At 43.6% G+C, this 20,917-nt stretch overlaps 1 protein-coding gene across 4 annotated transcripts in view; it reads left to right on the top strand.

Annotated features, from left to right (window-relative positions):
• Positions 1-7,078, top strand: part of ATP7A (ATPase copper transporting alpha) — a 147,318-nt gene extending 140,240 nt beyond the window's left edge. For all 4 annotated transcript variants that reach the window (XM_056537733.1, XM_056537730.1, XM_056537732.1 and 1 more), the window contains 2 exons: positions 3,916-4,018; positions 5,942-7,078. In XM_056537733.1, the coding sequence (XP_056393708.1) occupies positions 3,916-4,018; positions 5,942-6,218 (380 nt within the window). In that variant the 3' untranslated portion in view covers positions 6,219-7,078. The remainder of the gene's footprint in view (positions 1-3,915; positions 4,019-5,941) is intronic.
• Positions 7,079-20,917: the final 13,839 nt, after the last annotated feature.

Raw genomic sequence — 20,917 nt, 5'->3', positions numbered from 1 at the left:
CTTATTTCTGATAATGCTATCTTTGCTCGATTTTCACATGACTTTCCTTAGGTGCTTTAACTTCTATGGCCAATACTTATGATTTGTCATCATTGTTTGATTGGTGGAGGCCTTACCACCTGTCTGCACAGAGTAGAGACTGTGGAAAGTTAATTTACTGGTTTACACAGACACATTGGCTTGTTCAGTGGTTTTGCCTGACATTGCAGCATGTCCCTCAGAAATGCTACACAATCCACCAATCTAACATCGCTGATCTCTCCTAAGAAAAGGCCATTGGTTGTCCCCAAGGACCCTTTAAAGTGGACCTCAGGTGTTGTGGGTACTTTTATGAAAAGTCACTGTAGCACAGCACTGTACACTAGTTATTTTTCTGACTCCATTTGATTTTAAATTTCACACCAGAATACCATAACCAAGCGCTTCTTCTACCTACTTCTTGTCGTCTATAACTGTGCATTAAGAGATGAAGCTTCCTCCATAGCACCCGTAGCTGCGTGAGTCCCGGTGCTGTGAATTACGCTGCCTACGTGTGCTATAAAGATTGAGCAGGAAGCTTCCTCTCTTAATGCACTGGTAAAAGTGACAGGGAGAACGTGTGCTTAGTGCCACATTTAAAATAAAAGGGGGACCCCACTTCTGCCAGAGAGAGTGAACCAACCTATCACATACAGAGAGCGTGCACACAGAGGATTTGGAACACCGATCGGTCGGCACCACTCGCAATCTCCATCTATCAGTATACCGTTTATTCCATATAACGGAGGGGGTAAGAGGTGTTAACTCACCACACTACCTAACCACCCAACTTTTGTTTGAACTATTTCCATAAAACTCATAATTGCATAAAGAGACTATCATTACAAATACTTAAATAATGGACTTTGCAAAGCCACTGATTACCAGCACATTATAAGACAGGATCAAATATATGGACTAACTTTTTTAATATATATATATATATATATATATATATATATATATACATATATATATATATATATATATATATATATATATACATATATATTTTAGCTTCTTTTATTGGTATATTTCTGAAACTTCTTATTGTTTTATTCTACTATACATATACTGTACGAATATCTGGAATCACAAGGGCCCTGCGACCTATATTAATTAATATTAGATTAATATATTTTTAATATCAAATAAATCCATATAACCTTAAAGACTGTGATCTGGTTGCCTTTGTAATTTTCTTTTACATCCTTGATTATAGGACTTTATAACAGTAACCTCTGTTATAGGAAGGTTGAGTGAGCTGCACCCAAACCCCTTTTTACTTTAGATTTAAAAACAAAGTCCAGTAAGTGAGGGTGGGCTAGTACTCCTCTGTGTCTGATAGGTAAGGAGGGAGCACAGAGGAGTCCTATCAGACAGGAGAGAGCACAGAGGAGTCCTATCAGACAGGAGAGAGCACAGAGGAGTCCTATCAGACAGGAGTGAGCACAGAGGAGTCCTATCAGACAGGAGAGAGCACAGAGGAGTCCCATCAGACAGGAGTGAGCACAGAGGAGTCCTATCAGACAGGAGAGAGCACAGAGGAGTCCTATCAGACAGGAGTGAGCACAGAGGAGTACTATCAGACAGGAGAGAGCACAGAGGAGTCCTATCAGACAGGAGTGAGCACAGAGGAGTCCTATCAGACAGGAGTGAGCACAGAGGAGTCCTATCAGACAGGAGTGAGCACAGAGGAGTCCTATCAGACAGGAGTGAGCACAGAGGAGTCCTACCAGACAGGAGTGAGCACAGAGGAATCCTATCAGACAGGAGTGAGCACAGAGGAGTCCTATCAGACAGGGGAGCACAGAGGAGTTCTATCAGACAGGAGAGAGCACAGAGAAGTGTCAGACAGGAGAGTGCACATAGGAGAACTGTCAGACAGGAGAGAACTTAGAGAAGTACTATCAGACAGGAGAGAGCACAGAGGAGTCCTATCAGACAGGAGAGTGCACAGAGGAGTAATGTCAGACAGGAGAGAGCACAGAGGAGTCCTATCAGACAGAAGAGAGCACAAAGGAGTCCTATCAGACAGGGGAGCACAGAGGAGAACTGTCAGACAGGAGAGAGCACAGAGGAGTACTATCAGACAGGAGAGAGCACAGAGGAGTAATATTAGACAAGAAAGAACACATAGGAGTCCTATAAGACAGGAGTGAGCACAGAGGAGTCCTATCAGACAGGAGAGAGCACAGAGGAGTGCTATCAGACAGGAGAGAGCACAGAGGAGTGCTATCAGACAGGAGAGAGCACAGAGGAGTACTATCAGTCAGGAGAGAGCACGGAGGAGTCCTGTCAGACGGGAGAGAGCACAGAGAAGTCCTGTCAGACAGGAGAGAGCACAGAGGAGTCCTTTCAAACAGGAGAGTGCACAGAGGAGTAATGTCAGACAGGAGTGAGCACAGAGGAGTCCTATCAGACAGGAGTGAGCACAGAGGAGTCCTATCAGACAGGAGTGAGCACAGAGGAGTCCTATCAGACAGGAGTGAGCACAGAGGAGTTCTATCAGACAGGAGTGAGCACAGAGGAGTCCTATCAGACAGGAGTGAGCACAGAGGAGTCCTATCAGACAGGAGTGAGCACAGAGGAATCCTACCAGACAGGAGTGAGCACAGAGGAATCCTATCAGACAGGAGTGAGCACAGAGGAGTCCTATCAGACAGGGGAGCACAGAGGAGTGCTATCAGACAGGAGAGAGCACAGAGGAGTCCTATCAGACAGGGGAGCACAGAGGAGTCCTATCAGACAGGGGAGAACAGAGGAGTCCTATCAGACAGGAGAGAGCACAGAGAAGTACTATCAGACAGGAGAGAGCACAGAGGAGTCCTATCAGACAGGAGAGAGCACAGAGGAGTACTATCAGACAGGAGAGAGCACAGAGGAGTCCTATCAGACAGGGGAGCACAGAGGAGTCCTATCAGACAGGAGAGAGCACAGAGGAGTCCTATCAGACAGGAGAGAGCACAGAGGAGTACAATCAGACAGGAGAGAGGACAGAGAAGTACTATCAGACAGGAGAGAGCACAGAGAAGTAATATCAGACAGGAGAGAGCACAGAGGAGTAATATCAGACAGGAGAGAGCATAGAGGAGTGCTATCAGACAGGAGAGAGGACAGAGAAGTACTATCAGACAGGAGAGAGCATAGAGGAGTACTATCAGACAGGAGAGAGCATAGAGGAGTGCTATCAGACAGGAGAGAGCACAGAGGAGTACTATCAGACAGGAGAGAGGACAGAGGAGTACTATCAGACAGGAGAGAGCACAGAGAAGTAATATCAGACAGGAGAGAGCATAGAGGAGTACTATCAGACAGGAGAGAGCACAGAGGAGTACTATCAGACAGGAGAGAGCACAGAGAAGTAATATCAGACAGGAGAGAGCATAGAGGAGTACTATCAGACAGGAGAGAGCACAGAGGAGTACTATCAGACAGGAGAGAGCACAGAGAAGTAATATCAGACAGGAGAGAGCATAGAGGAGTGCTATCAGACAGGAGAGAGCACAGAGGAGTACTATCAGACAGGAGAGAGGACAGAGGAGTACTATCAGACAGGAGAGAGCACAGAGAAGTAATATCAGACAGGAGAGAGCATAGAGGAGTACTGTGCTTCAGCTTGGACAAAGCCATGATTTTATCAGCCATGATTTCTATATAAAGGAAATAACATTTTCTTATGAAGTATATTAAAAAGGTTAATGTTTTGCTAAGATGTACAACATAGAAAACTGTTTGGATCTGACAGTGCCCATTTAACTAAATGGACACTACAAGCAAGCACATGTACGTTTACACTTTAAATTATCATTATTATTTTACCTGCAGCAATAATGCCTGATTCCAAATTTGGTCATATATTTGATATGTTTCTAACTACTTCTACCCTTGTTGCAGGTGTGTTCATGCCAATAGGGTTGATTTTACAGCCCTGGATGGGATCTGCAGCTATGGCTGCCTCCTCAGTCTCTGTTGTTGTTTCATCTTTGCTGCTTAAACTGTGAGTGGTGTTTTTACCCCCCCCCCATTGCTATAATTGATTTTTGTGACGAAATTTTCCTGTTAACATTTTTTTTTTTTTTTTTTTTGTTAACATATGGCGACTATATTGGTAAAAGTAGATTACTGGCAGCGGCATGTAGTCTCCATAGCTACATGGTGGTGATTGTAGGCAAGGCCATATGTAGACTCATTGGGGTAGATTTATTAAAACCAGTGCAGAAGAAGTGTGATGCAGTTGCCCATAGCAACCAGAATCATCTGCAAATATCAGAAGCAATCTGGTTGCTGTGGGAAACTGCTCCACTTTTCCTTTGCATAAGTTTTGATCTCCTCCATTGTGTAGAAAAACTCTCCTTCACAAGGATGAAACTCACTAGTGGCAAATCTATAGGTATTTCCCCAGTACGCTAATGTTTAAACCTATTATACCGTGTCATGTCTCAAGGCTCGATATCAGTCAAAATAGAAAGACCTACCTGTAGATAGAATCTGTTACACAGATTTGTAAATTACTTCTATTAAAAAATCTTAATCCTTTCAGTACTTATGAGCTTCTGAAGTTAAGGTTGTTCTTTTCTGTCTAAATCCTCTCTGATGACACTTGTCTCGGGAAACGCCCAGTTTAGAAGAGGTTTGCTATGGGGATTCTAAACTGGGTGTTTCCCGAGACAGGTGTCATCAGAGAGGATTTAGACAGAAAAAAACAACCTTAACTTCAGAAGCTCATAAGTACTGAAAGGATTAAGATTTTTAATAGAAATAATTTACAAATCTGTTTAACTTTCTGGAGCCAATTGATATATAAAAAAAAAGTTTTTTCCTGGAATACCCCTTTAATGTTGAGAGAATTTTCTGTAGTTTTACCTCATGATGGCTACTGTCATGAATTTGTACCCCCATAAACTAATCATAGGGTGAAAAAGTTCTTTAAAACTACAATTCAGTTATACCTTTTGCTGCTTTCAAGCAGCTTTGATCAGGCTAAAAAATGCTTTATATGATGGTCAGCAACAGTCGGATAGGCGTGGCTATGCCCCACGGCCGCCACTCCTATCTCCTGTCAGCGCTGGGACCGCTGTGTGATTGACACACTGGTCCCAGCGCATAGTCCCCTAATTATCCTTATCTGTGGGCGGCAAACATTCAAATTTTTAAGAAAAAACTGTGCCCGTTCTCCTGTCTGCTTACAGTGCCAGTTCAGCAGGCGGTAGTTTTCATTGCAAGCACTCGTTAGAGGCTTTCTATAAAAACTAGCTGCCCGCAATGCAGCATCGATGATGTTAACGCCGCGTACTTGGGCCATCAAGAGAGAGCGCTCGCGGCCCGCAGCACCTTTGAGATTTCTTCACATCAGCAGCACTGTAGGAAGACAGAAGTTTTCTTCACAACACTGGTGCTGGGCTGCGGGCGGCTAGTTTTCATAGCAAGTGCTTGCTCTCGGCCCCAGTGCGCGGTGTAATGCTTTGCCTCTAGCGAGAGTTTGCTATGAAAACTAGCCGACCGCTGTGCTGGCACTGTAAGCAGACTGGAGAAAGGGCACTGTTTTTTCTTATATATTTGAATGTTTGCTACATTCAGATAAGGATAATAAGGGGCCTATGTGTTGGGACCTTTGTGTCAATCACACAGCAGTCCCAGCGTTGACATACAGGGAATAGGTGTGGAGGCCTCGGGTCATAGCCACGCATATCCGACTGTTGCTGATTGTCTTATAAAGCATTTTTTAGCCTGATCAAAGCTGCTAGAAAGCAGCAAAAGGTATGCCTGAATAGTAGTTATAAAGAGCTTTGTCACCCTGTGATTAGTTTATGGGCGTACAAATTTGTGAGCGTTGCACTTTAAGCTAGTGTCCATATACACAGGAAATGCTTGCTGCTATCCACAAAACAACATAAATATATCTTTATTCTCATTTGTGCAGTTACCGCAAGCCAAGTCAGAAAATACTGGAACTGAGAGCTCAAGGTCAGCTGAGACAATGGTCACCATCAGAAATTAGCGTTCACATTGGTATCTCAGAAAACCAGAGAAGTTCTCCAAAGCTCAGCATGTTCGACCGCTTTGTGAACTACAGCCGTGCTTCCCTTAACTCCTTTCTGTCTGACAAACATTCTCAGCAGAGTGTTTCACTTAATGATCCTGACAAACATACACTACTTCTAGAAGACCCTAGAGGAGAAGAGGACACATTTCTGTGATCAGAAGCACCAAAATTTGTTAATTAAATATGTACTGACAATTTATTTTATCTGCTATATACAGATAAATGAAAGAATATACCTAAGAATCAGTGTGGATGAACTTAGTGAGCCAAGGACGCTTGTCACAACAATGACGTACCAATGAGCCTTTTGTAGCTAACAAATCAATGCAATGCAGTGACACCTTGTGGCAGGAAGGTTTAAGACATTGACTTGCGAGCTTATGTGCCTTATTGCCTTGAGACCATTATCATAGATTGACCAGGACACTTGATAACGCTGTCATCTTATGAACACTTTTTTATGTTGTTAGTAGGCCATATGCCCACTCCATACATTCTTCCTGTTGAATGCGGACAAATATCTGGCCCAGCTCTCATACAATGCCAGATATGTTAGGTCACTGGGATGGTTTCAATCTCTCTACTTGACCTTCACAATCAGTGTTGCAAATTTGGGAAAGCAGTAAATAATTTTCTTTAATTTCACTAAGTGCCACCCTCCCCCAATAAAAAGATAGTAACTCTATGCTTATCACACCGCTATGTGATTGTATTACTGCACTGGTGGATAAAGTTAGTCTTTGCTCCCACATACAGTAAGATGCCCTAAAATTTGCCGAAAACCTGTTTTTGCAAAGACCCCAATCTGAACCCAGAAGCCACAAAGATGTTCCAAAGAACCAAGAGTCCAAGGAAGATTATTTTGGCTTAATTTATTGCAAGGGTTGTATGGCTATTATGTTGTCTTTTTCCATATCTGTATAATTTTGTTGCAGTTTGCCACTATTTATTCCTTATTTGAAGGAAAACTTCCAAAACTTCTATATAAAATTCCCTAATGTGTTTTAAACATGTGACATTGTTTCCTAAATATTTTATTTCTATTGTTGTGAAAGTTTTTTGGTATATGCCATTTACTCTCATGTTTCAAAAACTATTCTCATAGTGGCTCTAACATAAGACCGTAAAATGCAGTTCCCGTTTTACTAATGGACAGAAAAGAAAACATAAGAAGAAATTTGATCAGATTCTGTAAGGCCTAATTCCTCTAGTCATCAGGTATGTTCACATGCTGCAGAACAGGTGCAGAAAATATGTTGATCCGCAGCGTGTAAATGTCAAGCTGGCCATGCATAGAAGGAAAAAAAATCGCTCATGTGTGTATGGGGGCTTGTCTGCTGCCACCAACAACAGTTGGCGTAACTATGCCCACACATGATGACCAATAGCTGCCAGATGTTGTCACAACATCGGCAACATTCTACAGCTTTTGGTTACCGTGTGCAGGTGTGGTTTCACCTGCAGAAAATGTTTGCAACTAGCACTTGTCTTGGAAGGTATACTTTCAATACCTGCAGAAGAAGACAAAACAGGTAAGACCTTTTCTGCTCTCTGGAAACCCCTTTAGGCTGCGTGTTCACAGACAGATCCGCAGCGTATTTTACGCTGCGGATCCGCCGACGATGGACCCCTACATTGTGCCTCCATCTGCTCCCTGAGCTAGGCCGAGGGCAGCCGCAATGTGTGCAGCGACTCACACATCACAGCGTGTCTGCTTGTAGCGACAGATTGCTGCTATGAGCAGGCACAGAGGAGGCACAATGTAGGGGTCCATTGTCAGCGGATTTGTCCATGTGAAAAAGGCCTTAAACATAAATATTTATGGTGAAATCGGCAGAAATTTTCTTAAAGGGAAACTTTCCGTTTTTTCCTTGAATTATTTTTTTAAGGGGGTTTTGAACATTCCTTTTCATGAAGTTCTGCAGCCAAAGCCAAGAGTGGATTTAAAAAATCAGGAAAATTAGGGATCATTACCACTATGGAGATTCCATCGGCAGCAGATGCCGGCTGAACAAACCAGTACTAGTACCACCTCTATAGACAGATATGCATTTTAGAGTGCATTTCACTGAAAGAAGGAGCTTGTTAATGTTTTCGGGGGAGCCTGGAGTCCAGAATTTCCATGGCAAAAATACCATATTGTAAATGGCGCAGCAGAGTCCCATTGAAAGCACTGGGAGGCTGCTGCACTATATTTTTCTGTAGCCCTGGCACAGAGTTCTGCTCGAAAAATTCGTAAAAATTGTAAATTGGCCCATAGATTCCTATATATCTTTCCTCCCTTTATGATCCTCTCCTGGCAGTGGCTTTAAAATTGCATCAAAATAAATTCATAAAACACAATAAAGGGATTTTTATACAGAATTACAGAGGTTTAATGTACAGGATGAACCATTTATATGGATACACCTTAATAAAATGGGAATGGTTGGTGATATTAACTTCCTGTTTGTGGCACATTAGTATATGTGAGGGGGGAAACTTTTCAAGATGGGTGGTGGCCATTTTTAATCTAACTTTTGTTTTTTCAATTGGAAGAGGGTCATGTGACACATCAAACTTATTGGGAATTTCACAAGAAAAACAATGATGTGCTTGGTTTTAACATAACTTTATTCTTTCATGAGTTATTTACAAGTTTCTGACCACTTATAAAATGTGTTCAATGTGCTGTCCATTGTGTTGGATTGTCAATGCAACCCTCTTCTCCCACTCTTCACAAACCGATAGCAACACCGCAGGAGAAATGCTAGCACAGGCTTCCAGTATCCGTAGTTTCACGTGCTGCACATCTCGTATTTTCACAGCATAGACAATTGCCTTCAGATGACCCCCAAAGATAAAAGTCTAAGGGGGTCAGATCAGGAGAGCTTGGGGGCCATTCAACTGGCCCACGATGACCAATCCACTTTCCAGGAAACTGTTCATCTAGGAATGCTCGGACCTGACACCCATAATGTGGTGGTGCACCGTCTTGCTGGAAAACTCAGGGAACGTGCCAGCTTCAGTGCATAAAGAGGGAAACACATCATTATGTAACAATTTTGCATATCCAGTGGCCTTGAGGTTTCCATTGATGAAGAATGGCCCCCACTATCTTTGTACCCCATATACCGCACCATACCATCAATTTTTGTGTTCCAACAGTCTTGGAGGGATCTATCCAATGTGGGTTAGTGTCAGACCAATAGCGGTGGTTTTGTCTGTTAACTTCACCATTCACATAAAAGTTTGCCTCATCACTAAACAAATTCTTCTGCGTAAACTGTTGTTTAATTTATTTATCAATGATATAGAGGATGGTATTAACAGCTCTGTTTCTATCTTTGCAGATAACACCAAGCTTTGTAGCACGGTACAGTCTATAGAGGATGTGCATAAGTTACAAGATGACTTGGATAGACTAAGTGTCTGGGCATCCACTTGGCAAATGAGGTTCAATGTGGATAAATGTAAAGTTATGCATCTGGGTACTAATAACCTGCATGCATCGTATGTCTTAGGGGGGATTAAACTGGCAGAGTCACTGGTAGAGAAGGATCTGGGTGTACTTGTAGATCACAGACTACAGAATAGCATGCAATGTCAGGCTGCTGCTTCCAAAGCCGGCAGGATATTGTCATGTATCAAAAGAGGCATGGACTCAAGGGACATAATACTCCCCCTTTATAAATCATTGGTACGGCCTTACCTGGAATATGCTGTTCAGTTTTGGGCACCTGTCCATAAAAGGGACACTGCGGAGTTGGAAAGGGTGCAGAGACGCGCGACTAAACTAATATGGGGCATGGAACATCTTAGCTATGAGGAGCGATTAAAGGAGTTACAATTGTTTAGTCTTGAGAAGAGACGTTTAAGGGGGACATGATAAACGTATATAAGTATATTAATGGCCCATACAAAAAATATGGAGAAAAACTGTTCCAGGTTAAACCCCCCCCCAAAGGACAAGGGGGCACTCCCTCCGTCTGGAGAAGAAAAAGTTTAGTCTCAAGGGGCGACACGCCTTCTTTACCATGAGGACTGTGAATTTATGGAACGGTCTACCTCAGGAACTGGTCACAGCAGGAACAATTAACAGCTTTAAAACAGGATTAGATACATTCCTGGAACAAAATAACATTAATGCTTATGAAGAAATATAAAATCTCATCCCTTCCCCAATATCGCGCCACACCCCTACCCCTTAATTCCCTGGTTGAACTTGATGGACATATGTCTTTTTTCGACCGTACTAACTATGTAACTATGTAACTGAGGGTCCTGTTCCAATTTTTGTTTTGCCCATTCTGCAGCACCTGAAACTACGGATACTGGAAGCCTGTGCTAGCATTTCTCCTGCGGTGTTGCTATCAGTGTGTGAAGAGTGGGAGAAGAGGGTTGCATTGACAATCCAACACAATGAGCAGCACATTGAACACGTTTTATAAGTTGTCAGAAACTTGTAAATAACTCATGAAAGAATAAAGTACGTTAAAACCAAGCACATCATTGTTTTTCTTGTGAAATTCCCAATAAGTTGGATTCAAAATGGCCACCATGGTCACCACCCATCTTGAAAAGTTTCCTCCCTCACATACACTAATGTGCCACAAACAGGAAGTTAATATTACTAACCATTCCCATTTTATTAAGGTGTATCCATATAAATGGCCCACCCTTATCTTTCCTATGTTCTTTTATGAGCAGTAACTATATTTTCCCAATACATCCTGTATTTTGGAATTATAGCAGTAATGTTTGTCTGTAACATATATTTATTGTTTTTATTTAATTTTTTAGACATATATTTACTTTATTTCCTTTACATTATATAAAGAACTATGTTTTATGTATTGGATTTAAACACATTTCTTCACTTGTTTTACTCAACTAAAATATAAACTTGATATAGCAATGCCCTGTGATTCTCCTTGCTTAGTTTTAACAGTTTTTTCTGACAGGAGTTTTTGGTAATATTTCACCTCTGGTAGCCATGGCAGCTTTCAAGCTTTTCATTGTACAAATGAAAGAGTAGAGGAGAGAAGACACCTTGCACATTATTAAAATTACACTCTGCTCTTCATAAGCACAGGTACAATGCAATTATGCAATTTTGTGGATTATTATTTTTAACCCCTTCAGAACACAGGATGCACAGGTACGCTCTGATGTCCTGGTGCTTAAAGGGGTATTCCAGGAATTTTTATTTTATTTGACTATGTTACAGGGGCTGTAAAGTTAGTGTAGTTCATAATATAGTGTATGTTGCTGTGTGTGATGGTTTTCTCACAATTCTTCTGTGAATTTCACCACAATATTTATTTTTAACAGCATACAAAATAACTGTTGTCTCAGATTTTTCCCAGCTTGCAATGCGGCCGAGAACTGACTCACTAGTCAGCTGATGACAGGGAGCCTGTCTGCTTCAATGGGTGGAGCGATCGCTTGGTGGGAGAGAGATCAATCTACAACTAATGCAACAGCTGTAGGCACCCTGATTGAAAACCACAGGTCTTTTGAATGGCTGCAGCTCATTTATGTTTCAATGGGTGGGGTGGCTGATGTGCGGGAGGGAGGGAGGAAAATGGAATTATGTTATTTGAAGTAAAAGAAAACTAAGACAGGAAATACCAGTTCACAAAAAGCTAGCCACAGTGTTATGGTAATCTCACTACATAGCCATTTAGCCCAAGACAAGCGCAGATCCTTCCTAAGCATGTCCATTACTGTCTGCCAGGTACGTACTAAAATCACCTTATGGTGGATAACCCCTGTAAGGACACAGGACCTGTACGCCTTGGACGTTTCCGTTCACCGATGGTAAACCATCGCTTAGCAACAAGTCCCAGCATGCACAAAAGGGCCTCCGGCAGTTGCATAACTACAACCCCCAGCATGTACGGACAATTAAAGGGCATGCTGTTAGTTGTAGTAGTGTGCCTTCAGCTGTTGCATAACTACAAGTCCCAGCATGACCTTCGGCTGTCAGTGCATGTGTAGAGTCGTAGTTTTGCAACAGCTGAAGGCACACTGGTTATGATACACTGAGTTAAGTAACAAACTCTCAGTGTTTTGCAACCAGTGGGTTTACAGCTGTTGCATAACTACAACCCCAGCATGCACGGACAGCCAAAGGGCATGCTGGGAGTTGTAGTAGTGTGCCTTCAGCTGTTGCATAACTACAACAACATCCAGGTGCTCTTGTGCAAACTGTAAACATGCAGCAATGTTTTTTTTGGACAGCAGTGGCTTCCTCTGTGGTATCCTCCCATGAAATCCATTCTTATTTAGTGTTTTACGTATCGTAGATTTGCTAACAGGGATGTTAGCATAAGCCAGAGACTTTTGTAAGTCTTTAGCAGACACTCTAGGATTCTTCTTTACCTCATTGAGCAGTCTGCGCTGTGCTCTTGCAGTCATCTTTATGGGACGGCCACTCCTAGGGAGAGTAGCAGCAGTGTTGAACTTTCTCCATTTATAGACAATTTGGCTTACCACGAACTGATGAGCAGCAAGGCTTTTGGAGATACTTTTATAACCCTTTCCAGCTATATGCAAGTCAACAATTCTTAATCGTAGGTCATCTGAGAGCTCTTTTGTGCGAGGCATCACTCACATCCAGGGCCGGCATTAGGGGGGGGCAACCCAGGCAGTTGCCTAGGGCCCCCATCCCCCAGGGGGCCCCCTGCCGGCTGCTCAGTAGGGGGGGGCAACTGTTTTAAAGTGTCCGCAGCGTCAGCTGCTTGTTAAAGTTTAGCAACTCGGCCGCGGTCACTTTAAAACCATGACCAGCGGCAGACCCGGACACTTCTGCTTTCGCAATTTTTCACATCTCCTTACCTGGCCGCGCTCCGCAGGCTCAGGTAATGCGGCGGGTCTTGTGGGCTGTGGGGATAATATTACGAGTGACGTGTCCTGCCGGGTCCTCTATGCGGTGTCAGGGTAGTCACTCCTCATTTCCTGCAGCTCCGGTGTAGTGAAAAAAACTGTGTCTTGAAGCGTTCTGTGTCTGCGGCTGCAGGAAATGAGGAGTGACGTCCCTGACGCCGCATAGAGGACCCGGCAGGACACGTCACTCATCATATTATCCCCACAGCCCACAAGACCTGCCGCATTACCTGAGCCTGCCGAGCGCGGCCAGGTAAGGAAATATGAAAAATAGAAAAAGTAGGGGGGGGGGGGGAGAGGGAAACTACTGTATACTGCCAACCTAATGTGGGGGAACATATTGCCATCCTAATGTGGGGGAACATGCTGCCAACCTAATGTGGGGGAACATACTGCCAACCTAATGTGGGGGAACATACTGCCAACCTAATGGGGGGGGGACTGCAACCTAATGAGGGGGAACATACTGCACCAAATGTGGGGAAACTATACTGCCTACCTAATGTGGGGGAACATACTGCCAAGCTAATGGGGGGAACATACTGCCAAGCTAATGGGGGGAACATACTGCTAACCTAATGGGGGAGAACTGCAACCTAATGTGGGGGAACATACTGCCTACCTAATGTGGGGGAACATACTGCCTACCTAATGTGGGGGAAATATACTGCCAACCTAATGTGGGGGATCTATTCTGCCAACCTAATGTTGGGGGAAGCTATACTGTCTACCTAATGTGGGGGAACATACTGCCAACTTAATGTGGGGGAACTGTACTGCCAACCTAATGTGGGGGAACTATACTGCCAACTTAATGTGGGGGAACTATACTGCCAACCTAATGTGGGGGAACTATACTGCCAACCTAATGTGGGGGGAACTATACTGCCAACTTAATGTGGGGGAACTATACTGCCAACCTAATGTGGGGGGGGACTATACTGTCTACCTAATGTGGGGGAACTATACTGCCTACCTAATGTGGGGGAACTATACTGCCAACCTAATGTGGGGGAACATACTGCCAACCTAATTTGGGGGAACTGCAACATTATGTGGGGGAACTATACTGCCAACCTAATGTGGGGGATCTATACTGCCAACCTAATGTTGGGGAACTATACTGTCTACCTAATGTGGGGGAACTATACTGCCAACCTAATGTGGGGGAACATACTGCCAACCTAATTTGGGGGAACTGCAACATTATGTGGGGGAACTATACTGCCAACCTAATGTGGGGGATCTATACTGCCAACCTAATGTTGGGGAACTATACTGTCTACCTAATGTGGGGGAACTATACTGCCAACCTAATGTGGGGGAACTACAACCTAATGTGGGGGAACTATACTGTCTACCTAATGTGGGGGAACTATACTGTCTACCTAATGTGGGGGAACTACAACCTAATGTGGGGGAACTATACTGCCAACCTAATGTGGGGGGAACTACAACCTAATGTGGGGGGGGGCTATACTGCCAACCTAATGTGGGGGAACAATACTGCCTATCTAATGTGGGGGAACTATACTGCCAACCTAATGTGGGGGAACTATACTGCCAACCTAATGTGGGGGAACTATACTGCCAACCTAATGTGGGGGGAACTATACTGCCAACCTAATGTGGGGGAACGTTACTGCCAACCTAATGTGGGGGAACATGCTGCCAACCTAATGTGGGGGAACATACTGCCAACCTAATGTGGGGGAACATACTGCCAACCTAATGGGGGGGGGGACTGCAACCTAATGTGGGGGAACAAACTGCACCAAATGTGGGGAAACTATACTGCCCACCTAATATGGGGGAACATACTGCCAAGCTAATGGGGGGAACATACTGCCAACCTAATGGGGGAGAACTGCAACCTAATGTGGGGGGAACATACTGCCTACCTAATGTGGGGGAACATACTGCCTACCTAATGTCGGGGAACACATTGCCAACCTAATGTGGGGGGAACTATACGGCCTACCTAATGTGGGGAAACTATGCTCCCAACCTAATGTGGGGGAACAATACTGCCTACCTAATGTGGGGGAACTATACTGCCAACCTAATGTGGGGGAACTATACTGCCAACCTAATGTGGGGGAACTATACTGCCAACCTAATGTGGGGGGAACTATACTGCCAACCTAATGTGGGGGAACTTTACTGCCAACCTAATGTGGGGGAACATGCTGCCAACCTAATGTGGGGGAACATACTGCCAACCTAATGTGGGGGAACATACTGCCAACCTAATGGGGGGGGACTGCAACCTAATGTGCGGGAACATACTGCACCAAATGTGGGGAAACTATACTGCCTACCTAATGTGGGGGAACATACTGCCAAGCTAATGGGGGGAACATACTGCCAACCTAATGGGGGAGAACTGCAACCTAATGTGGGGGAACATACTGCCTACCTAATGTGGGGGAACATACTGCCTACCTAATGTGGGGGAACACATTGCCAACCTAATGTGGGGGGAACTATACTGCCAACCTAATGTGGGGGATCTATTCTGCCAACCTAATGTGGGGGGATCTATTCTGCCAACCTAATGTGGGGAAGCTATACTGTCTACCTAATGTGGGGGAACATACTGCCAACTTAATGTGGGGGAACTGTACTGCCAACCTAATGTGGGGGAACTATACTGCCAACTTAATGTGGGGGAACTATACTGCCAACCTAATGTGGGGAACTATACTGCCAACCAAATGTGGGGGGAACTATACTGCCAACCTAATGTGGGGGGGAACTATACTGCCAACCTAATGTGGGGGGGAGAACTATACTGCTAATCTAATATGGGGGAACATACTGCCAACCTAATTTGGGGGAACTATACTGCCAACCTAATGTAACTATACTGCCCACCTAATGTGGGGGAACTATACTGCCTACCTAATGTGAGGGAACATACTGCCAACCTAATTTGGGGGAACTATACTGCCAACTTAATGTTGGGGAACTATACTGTTGACCTAATGTGGGGGAACTATACTGCCAACCTAATGTGGGGGATCTATACTGCCAACCTAATGTTGGGGAACTATACTGTCTACCTAATGTGGGGGAACTATACTGCCAACATAATGTGGGGGAACTACAACCTAATGTGGGGGAACTATACTGTCTACCTAATGTGGTGGAACTATACTGTCTACCCAATGTGGGGGAACTACAACCTAATGTGGGGGAACTATACTGCCAACCTAATGTGGGGGGAACTACAACCTAATGTGGGGGGGGCTATACTGCCAACCTAATGTGGGGGAACTATACTGCCTACCTAATGTGAGGAAACTATGCTGCCAACCTAATGTGGGGGAACAATACTGCCAACCTAATGTGGGGAACTATACTGCCTACCTAATGTGGGGGAACTATGCTGCCAACCTAATGTGGGGGAACAATACTGCCTACCTAATGTGGGGGAATTATACTGCCAACCTAATGTTGGGGAACTATACTGCCAACCTAATGTGGGGGGAACTATACTGCCAACCTAATGTGGGGGGAACTATACTGCCAACCTAATGTGGGGGAACTTTACTGCCAACCTAATGTGGGGGAACTATACTGCCAACCTAATGTAGGGAACTATACTGCCTACCTAATGTGGGGGAACTATACTGCCAACCTAATGTGGGGGGAACTACAACCTAATGTGGGGGGGGGCTATACTGCCAACCTAATGTTGGGGAACTATACTGCCTACCTAATGTGGGGAAACTATGCTGCCAACCTAATGTGGGGGAACAATACTGCCTACCTAATGTGGGGGAACTATACTGCCAACCTAATGTGGGGGAACTATACTGCCAACCTAATGTGGGGGGAACTATACTGCCAACCTAATGTGGGGGGAACTATACTGCCAACCTAATGTGGGGAACTATACTGCCTACCTAATGTGGGGGAACTATACTGCCAACCTAATGTGGGGGAACTATACTGCCTACCTAATGTGGGGGAACTATACTGCCAACCTAATGTGGGGGAACCATACTGCCAACCTAATGTGGGGGGGGACTATACTGCCAACCTAATGTGGGGAAACTATACAAAAATATAAAATTGTACTATTCTGATCCCTATAACTCTTATTTTTCTGTATATGGGGATGTAGGAGGGTAATTTTTTGCGCTGTGATTTGTAGTTTTTATCGGTACCATTTTTGTTTTGATGGGACTTTTCAATAGCTTTTTTAGATATTTTTTATGGTATTTGAAGTGACCAAAAATGTGCAAATCTGGTTAGTGCACTATTACGACTTTTGGGGCCCCTCTTTTGATTTTGCCTAGGGCCACGCTAAGCCTAAAACCGGCCCTGCTCACATCAGGCAATGCTTTTTGTGAAAAGCAAACCCAGAACTGGTGGGTGTTTTTTATAGGGCAGCTGTAACCAACACCTCCAATCTCATCTCATTGATTGGATTCCAGTTGGATGACACCTCACTCCAATTAGCTCTTGGAGATGTCATTAGTCTAGGGGTTCACATACTTTTTCCACCGGCACTGTGAGTGTTTACATGGTGTGTTCAATAAAAACATTGTAACATTTAATTCTTTGCGTGTTATTAGTTTAAGCAGACTGTGATTGTCTATTGTTGTGACTTAGATGAAGATCAGATCACATTTTATGACCAATTTGTGCAGAAATCCATATAATTCCAGAGGGTTCACATACTTTTTCTTGCAACTGTATGGTGTATTTCCGTACTCGGGAGAAATTGCGTTACAAATTTTGGGGGGCTTTTTCCTCCTTTTACCCCTTATGAAAATGTAAAGTTGGGGTCTACATTAGCATGTTATTGTAAAATAAAAATAAAAAAATTTACAATAACATGCTGGTTTTGCTCCATACTTTTGAGAACGGAACATTCTGAGAACGGAAATACCCCATATGTGGACGTAAAATGCTCTGCGGGCGCACAACATGGCTCAGGAGTGAGAGCGCACTATGTACACTTGAGGCCTAAATTGGGGATTTGCACAGGGGTTGCTGATCTTAAAGCGGTTCTGACATAAACGCAAAAATATAAATACCCACAGGTGACCCCATTTTGGAAACTACACCCTTCACGGAACGTAACAAGGGTGATAGTGAGCCTTAACACCCCACAGGTGTTTGACAAATTTTCATTAAAATTGGATGGGAAAATGAAAAAAAAAAAATTTCACTAACATGCTGGGAAAATAGGAAAAAAAAGCCCCCCAAAATTTGTAACCCCATTTCTTCTGAGTATGAAAATACCCCATTTGTGGATGTAAAGTGCTCTGCGGGCACATTACAATGCTCAGAAGAGAAGGAGTGCCATTGGGCTTTTGAAGAGAAAATTTGTCTAGAATTGAAGGCCACGTGTGTTTACAAAGCCCCCATAGTGCCAGAACAATGGACCCCCCCACACATGTGACCCCATTTTGGAAACTACACTCCTCATGTAATGTAATAAGGGGTACAGTGAGCATTTACGTCCCACAGGTATCTGAGATATCTGGAACAGTGGTCCGTGCAAATGAAAAATGTAATTTTTCATTTGAACTTCCCACTGTTCCAAAGTCCTGTCAAACACCAGTGGGGTGTAAATACTCACTGCACCCCTTATTAAATTTTGTGAGGGGTTTAGTTTCCAAAATGGGGTCACATGTGGGTCCACTGTTCTGGCACCACGGGGGGGGGGGGGGGGGGGCGGCTTTCTAAACTCACATGGCCCCTGACTTTCATTCCAAACAAATTCTCTTTCCAAAAGCTCATTGGCGCTTCTTCTCTTCTGAGCATTGTATTGTGCCAGCAGAGCACTTGACATCCACACATGGGGTATTTCCATACTAGAAGAAATGGGGTTACAAATTTTGGGGGTCATTTTCTCCTATTACCCCTTGTAAAAATGTAATATTTGGGGGGAATTTTTTTTTTTTCATTTACACATCCAACTTTTACAAAAAGTCGTCAAACACCAGTTTTCAAAATAGCATGCCATGTGTTTTTTTTTGTTTTGTTTTGTTTTGTTTTGCTGTTCTGGCACCATAGGGGCTTCCTAAGTGACTCCTTCTGTTCTGAGCATTGTAGTGTGCCAGCAGAGCACTTGACGTCCACACATGGGATATTTCCATACTCCGAAGAGATGGGGTTAAAAACTTTGGGGGGAATTTTCTCCTATTACCCGTTGTAAAAATAAAAAAAATTGGGGGAAAACAAGCATTTTAGTGAGAAAAAAAATTACATTTACACATCCAACTTTAACGAAAAGTCGTCAAACACCTGTGAGGTGCTAAGGCTCACTGTACCCCTTGTTACGTTCCTTGAGGGGTGTAGTTTCCAAAATAGTATGCCATGTGGGGTTTTTTTTGTTGCTGTTCTGGCACCATAGGGGCTTCTTAAATGTGACATGCCCCCCAAAAACCATTTCAGAAAAACTCACTCTTCAAAATCCCACTGTCGCTCCTTCCCTTCTGAGCCCTCTAGTGCACCCACCGAGCACTTGACATACACACATGAGGTATTTCCTTACTCGAGAGAAATTGGGTTACACATTTTAGGAAGATTTCTCTCCTTTTACCCCTTGTAAAAATTCAAAAACTGGGTCTACAAGAACATGCCAGTGTAAAAAATGAAGATTTTGAATTTTCTCCTTCAGTTTGCTGCTATTCCTGCTAAACATCTAAAGGGTTAACCTTTTGAATGTCATTTTGAATTCTTTGAGGGTTGCAGTTTTTATAATGGGGTCATTTATGGGGTATTTCTAATAAGAAGGCCCTTCAAATCCACTTCAAACCTGATCTGGACCCAGACAATTTTCAGTGTAGGACCCGGCCATTTTGATTTTGAAAATTTTGTGGAAAATTTGAAAATTGCTGCTATACTTTGAAGCCCTCTGATGTCTTCCAAAAGTAAAAACATGTCAACTTTATGATGCCAACATAAAGTAGACATATTGTATATGTGAGTCAATATATAATTTATTTGGAATATTCATTTCCCTTATAAGCAGAGAGCTTCAAAGTAAAAAAAAGTCAAAATTTTCAATTTTTTCATAAAATTTTAAAATTTTTCACCAAGAAATTATGCAATTATCGACAAAATGTTACCACCAACATAAATTAGAATATGTAATGAAAGAACAGTCTCTGAATCAGAATGAAAGATTAAAGCATCCCAGAGTTATTAATGCTTAAAGTGACAGTGGTCAGATGTGCAAAAAATGGCCGGGTCCTACACTGAAAATTGTCTGGGTCCTTAAGGGATTAAGTTCATAATGGGCTTGGTCCTTAAGGGGTTAATAATAAAAAAAAGTATACAAATATATACATTTTGCTAAATGTATTACCCAAGCAGACCGTAGCAACCTATAAAATACAGCGTTAACACACCATAAAAAGTAAGTGCACCTCTAAACACTATATACTGTATTTTCCCCCCTATAGGACGCACCGGCATATAAGACGCACCCAATTTATAGGTGCAAAATCTTTAAAAAAATTAAGATTTTGAACCCAATAGTGGTCTTCAACCTGCAGACCTCCAGATGTTGCAAAACTACAACTCCCAGCATACCCGGAGAGCTGTTGGCTGTCCGGGCATGCTGGGAGTTGTAGTTTTGCAACATCTGGAGGTCCGCAGATTGAAGACCACTGCATAGGAGGTAATACTCACGTGTCCCCGCCGCTCCGGACCCGTCACCGCTGCCCTGGATGTCGCTCCATCGCTGTCGCAGTGTCCCCGTCGCTCCGGAACGTCTCTGCTGCCAGCCGGGTATCCTTGCTCTTCGTCGCCACCATCACGTACGTACGCACGTACGCGACGACGTGATGACGAAGGAGAGCGCCGGCCATACAGGGGATCCCTGAACGGAGAAGACACAGAGGAGGCAGGTAAGGTCCCTCCCGGTGTCCTGTAAGCACTAACCCGGCTATTCAGTCGGGCTGTTCGGGACCGCCGCGGTGAAATCGCAGCGGTCCCGAACAGCCCGACTGAACA

Source organism: Hyla sarda, chromosome 9 (genome assembly GCF_029499605.1).
Source record: "Hyla sarda isolate aHylSar1 chromosome 9, aHylSar1.hap1, whole genome shotgun sequence".
Lineage (NCBI taxonomy): Eukaryota > Metazoa > Chordata > Amphibia > Anura > Hylidae > Hyla > Hyla sarda.
This window is presented reverse-complemented; position numbering and strand designations above follow the sequence as displayed.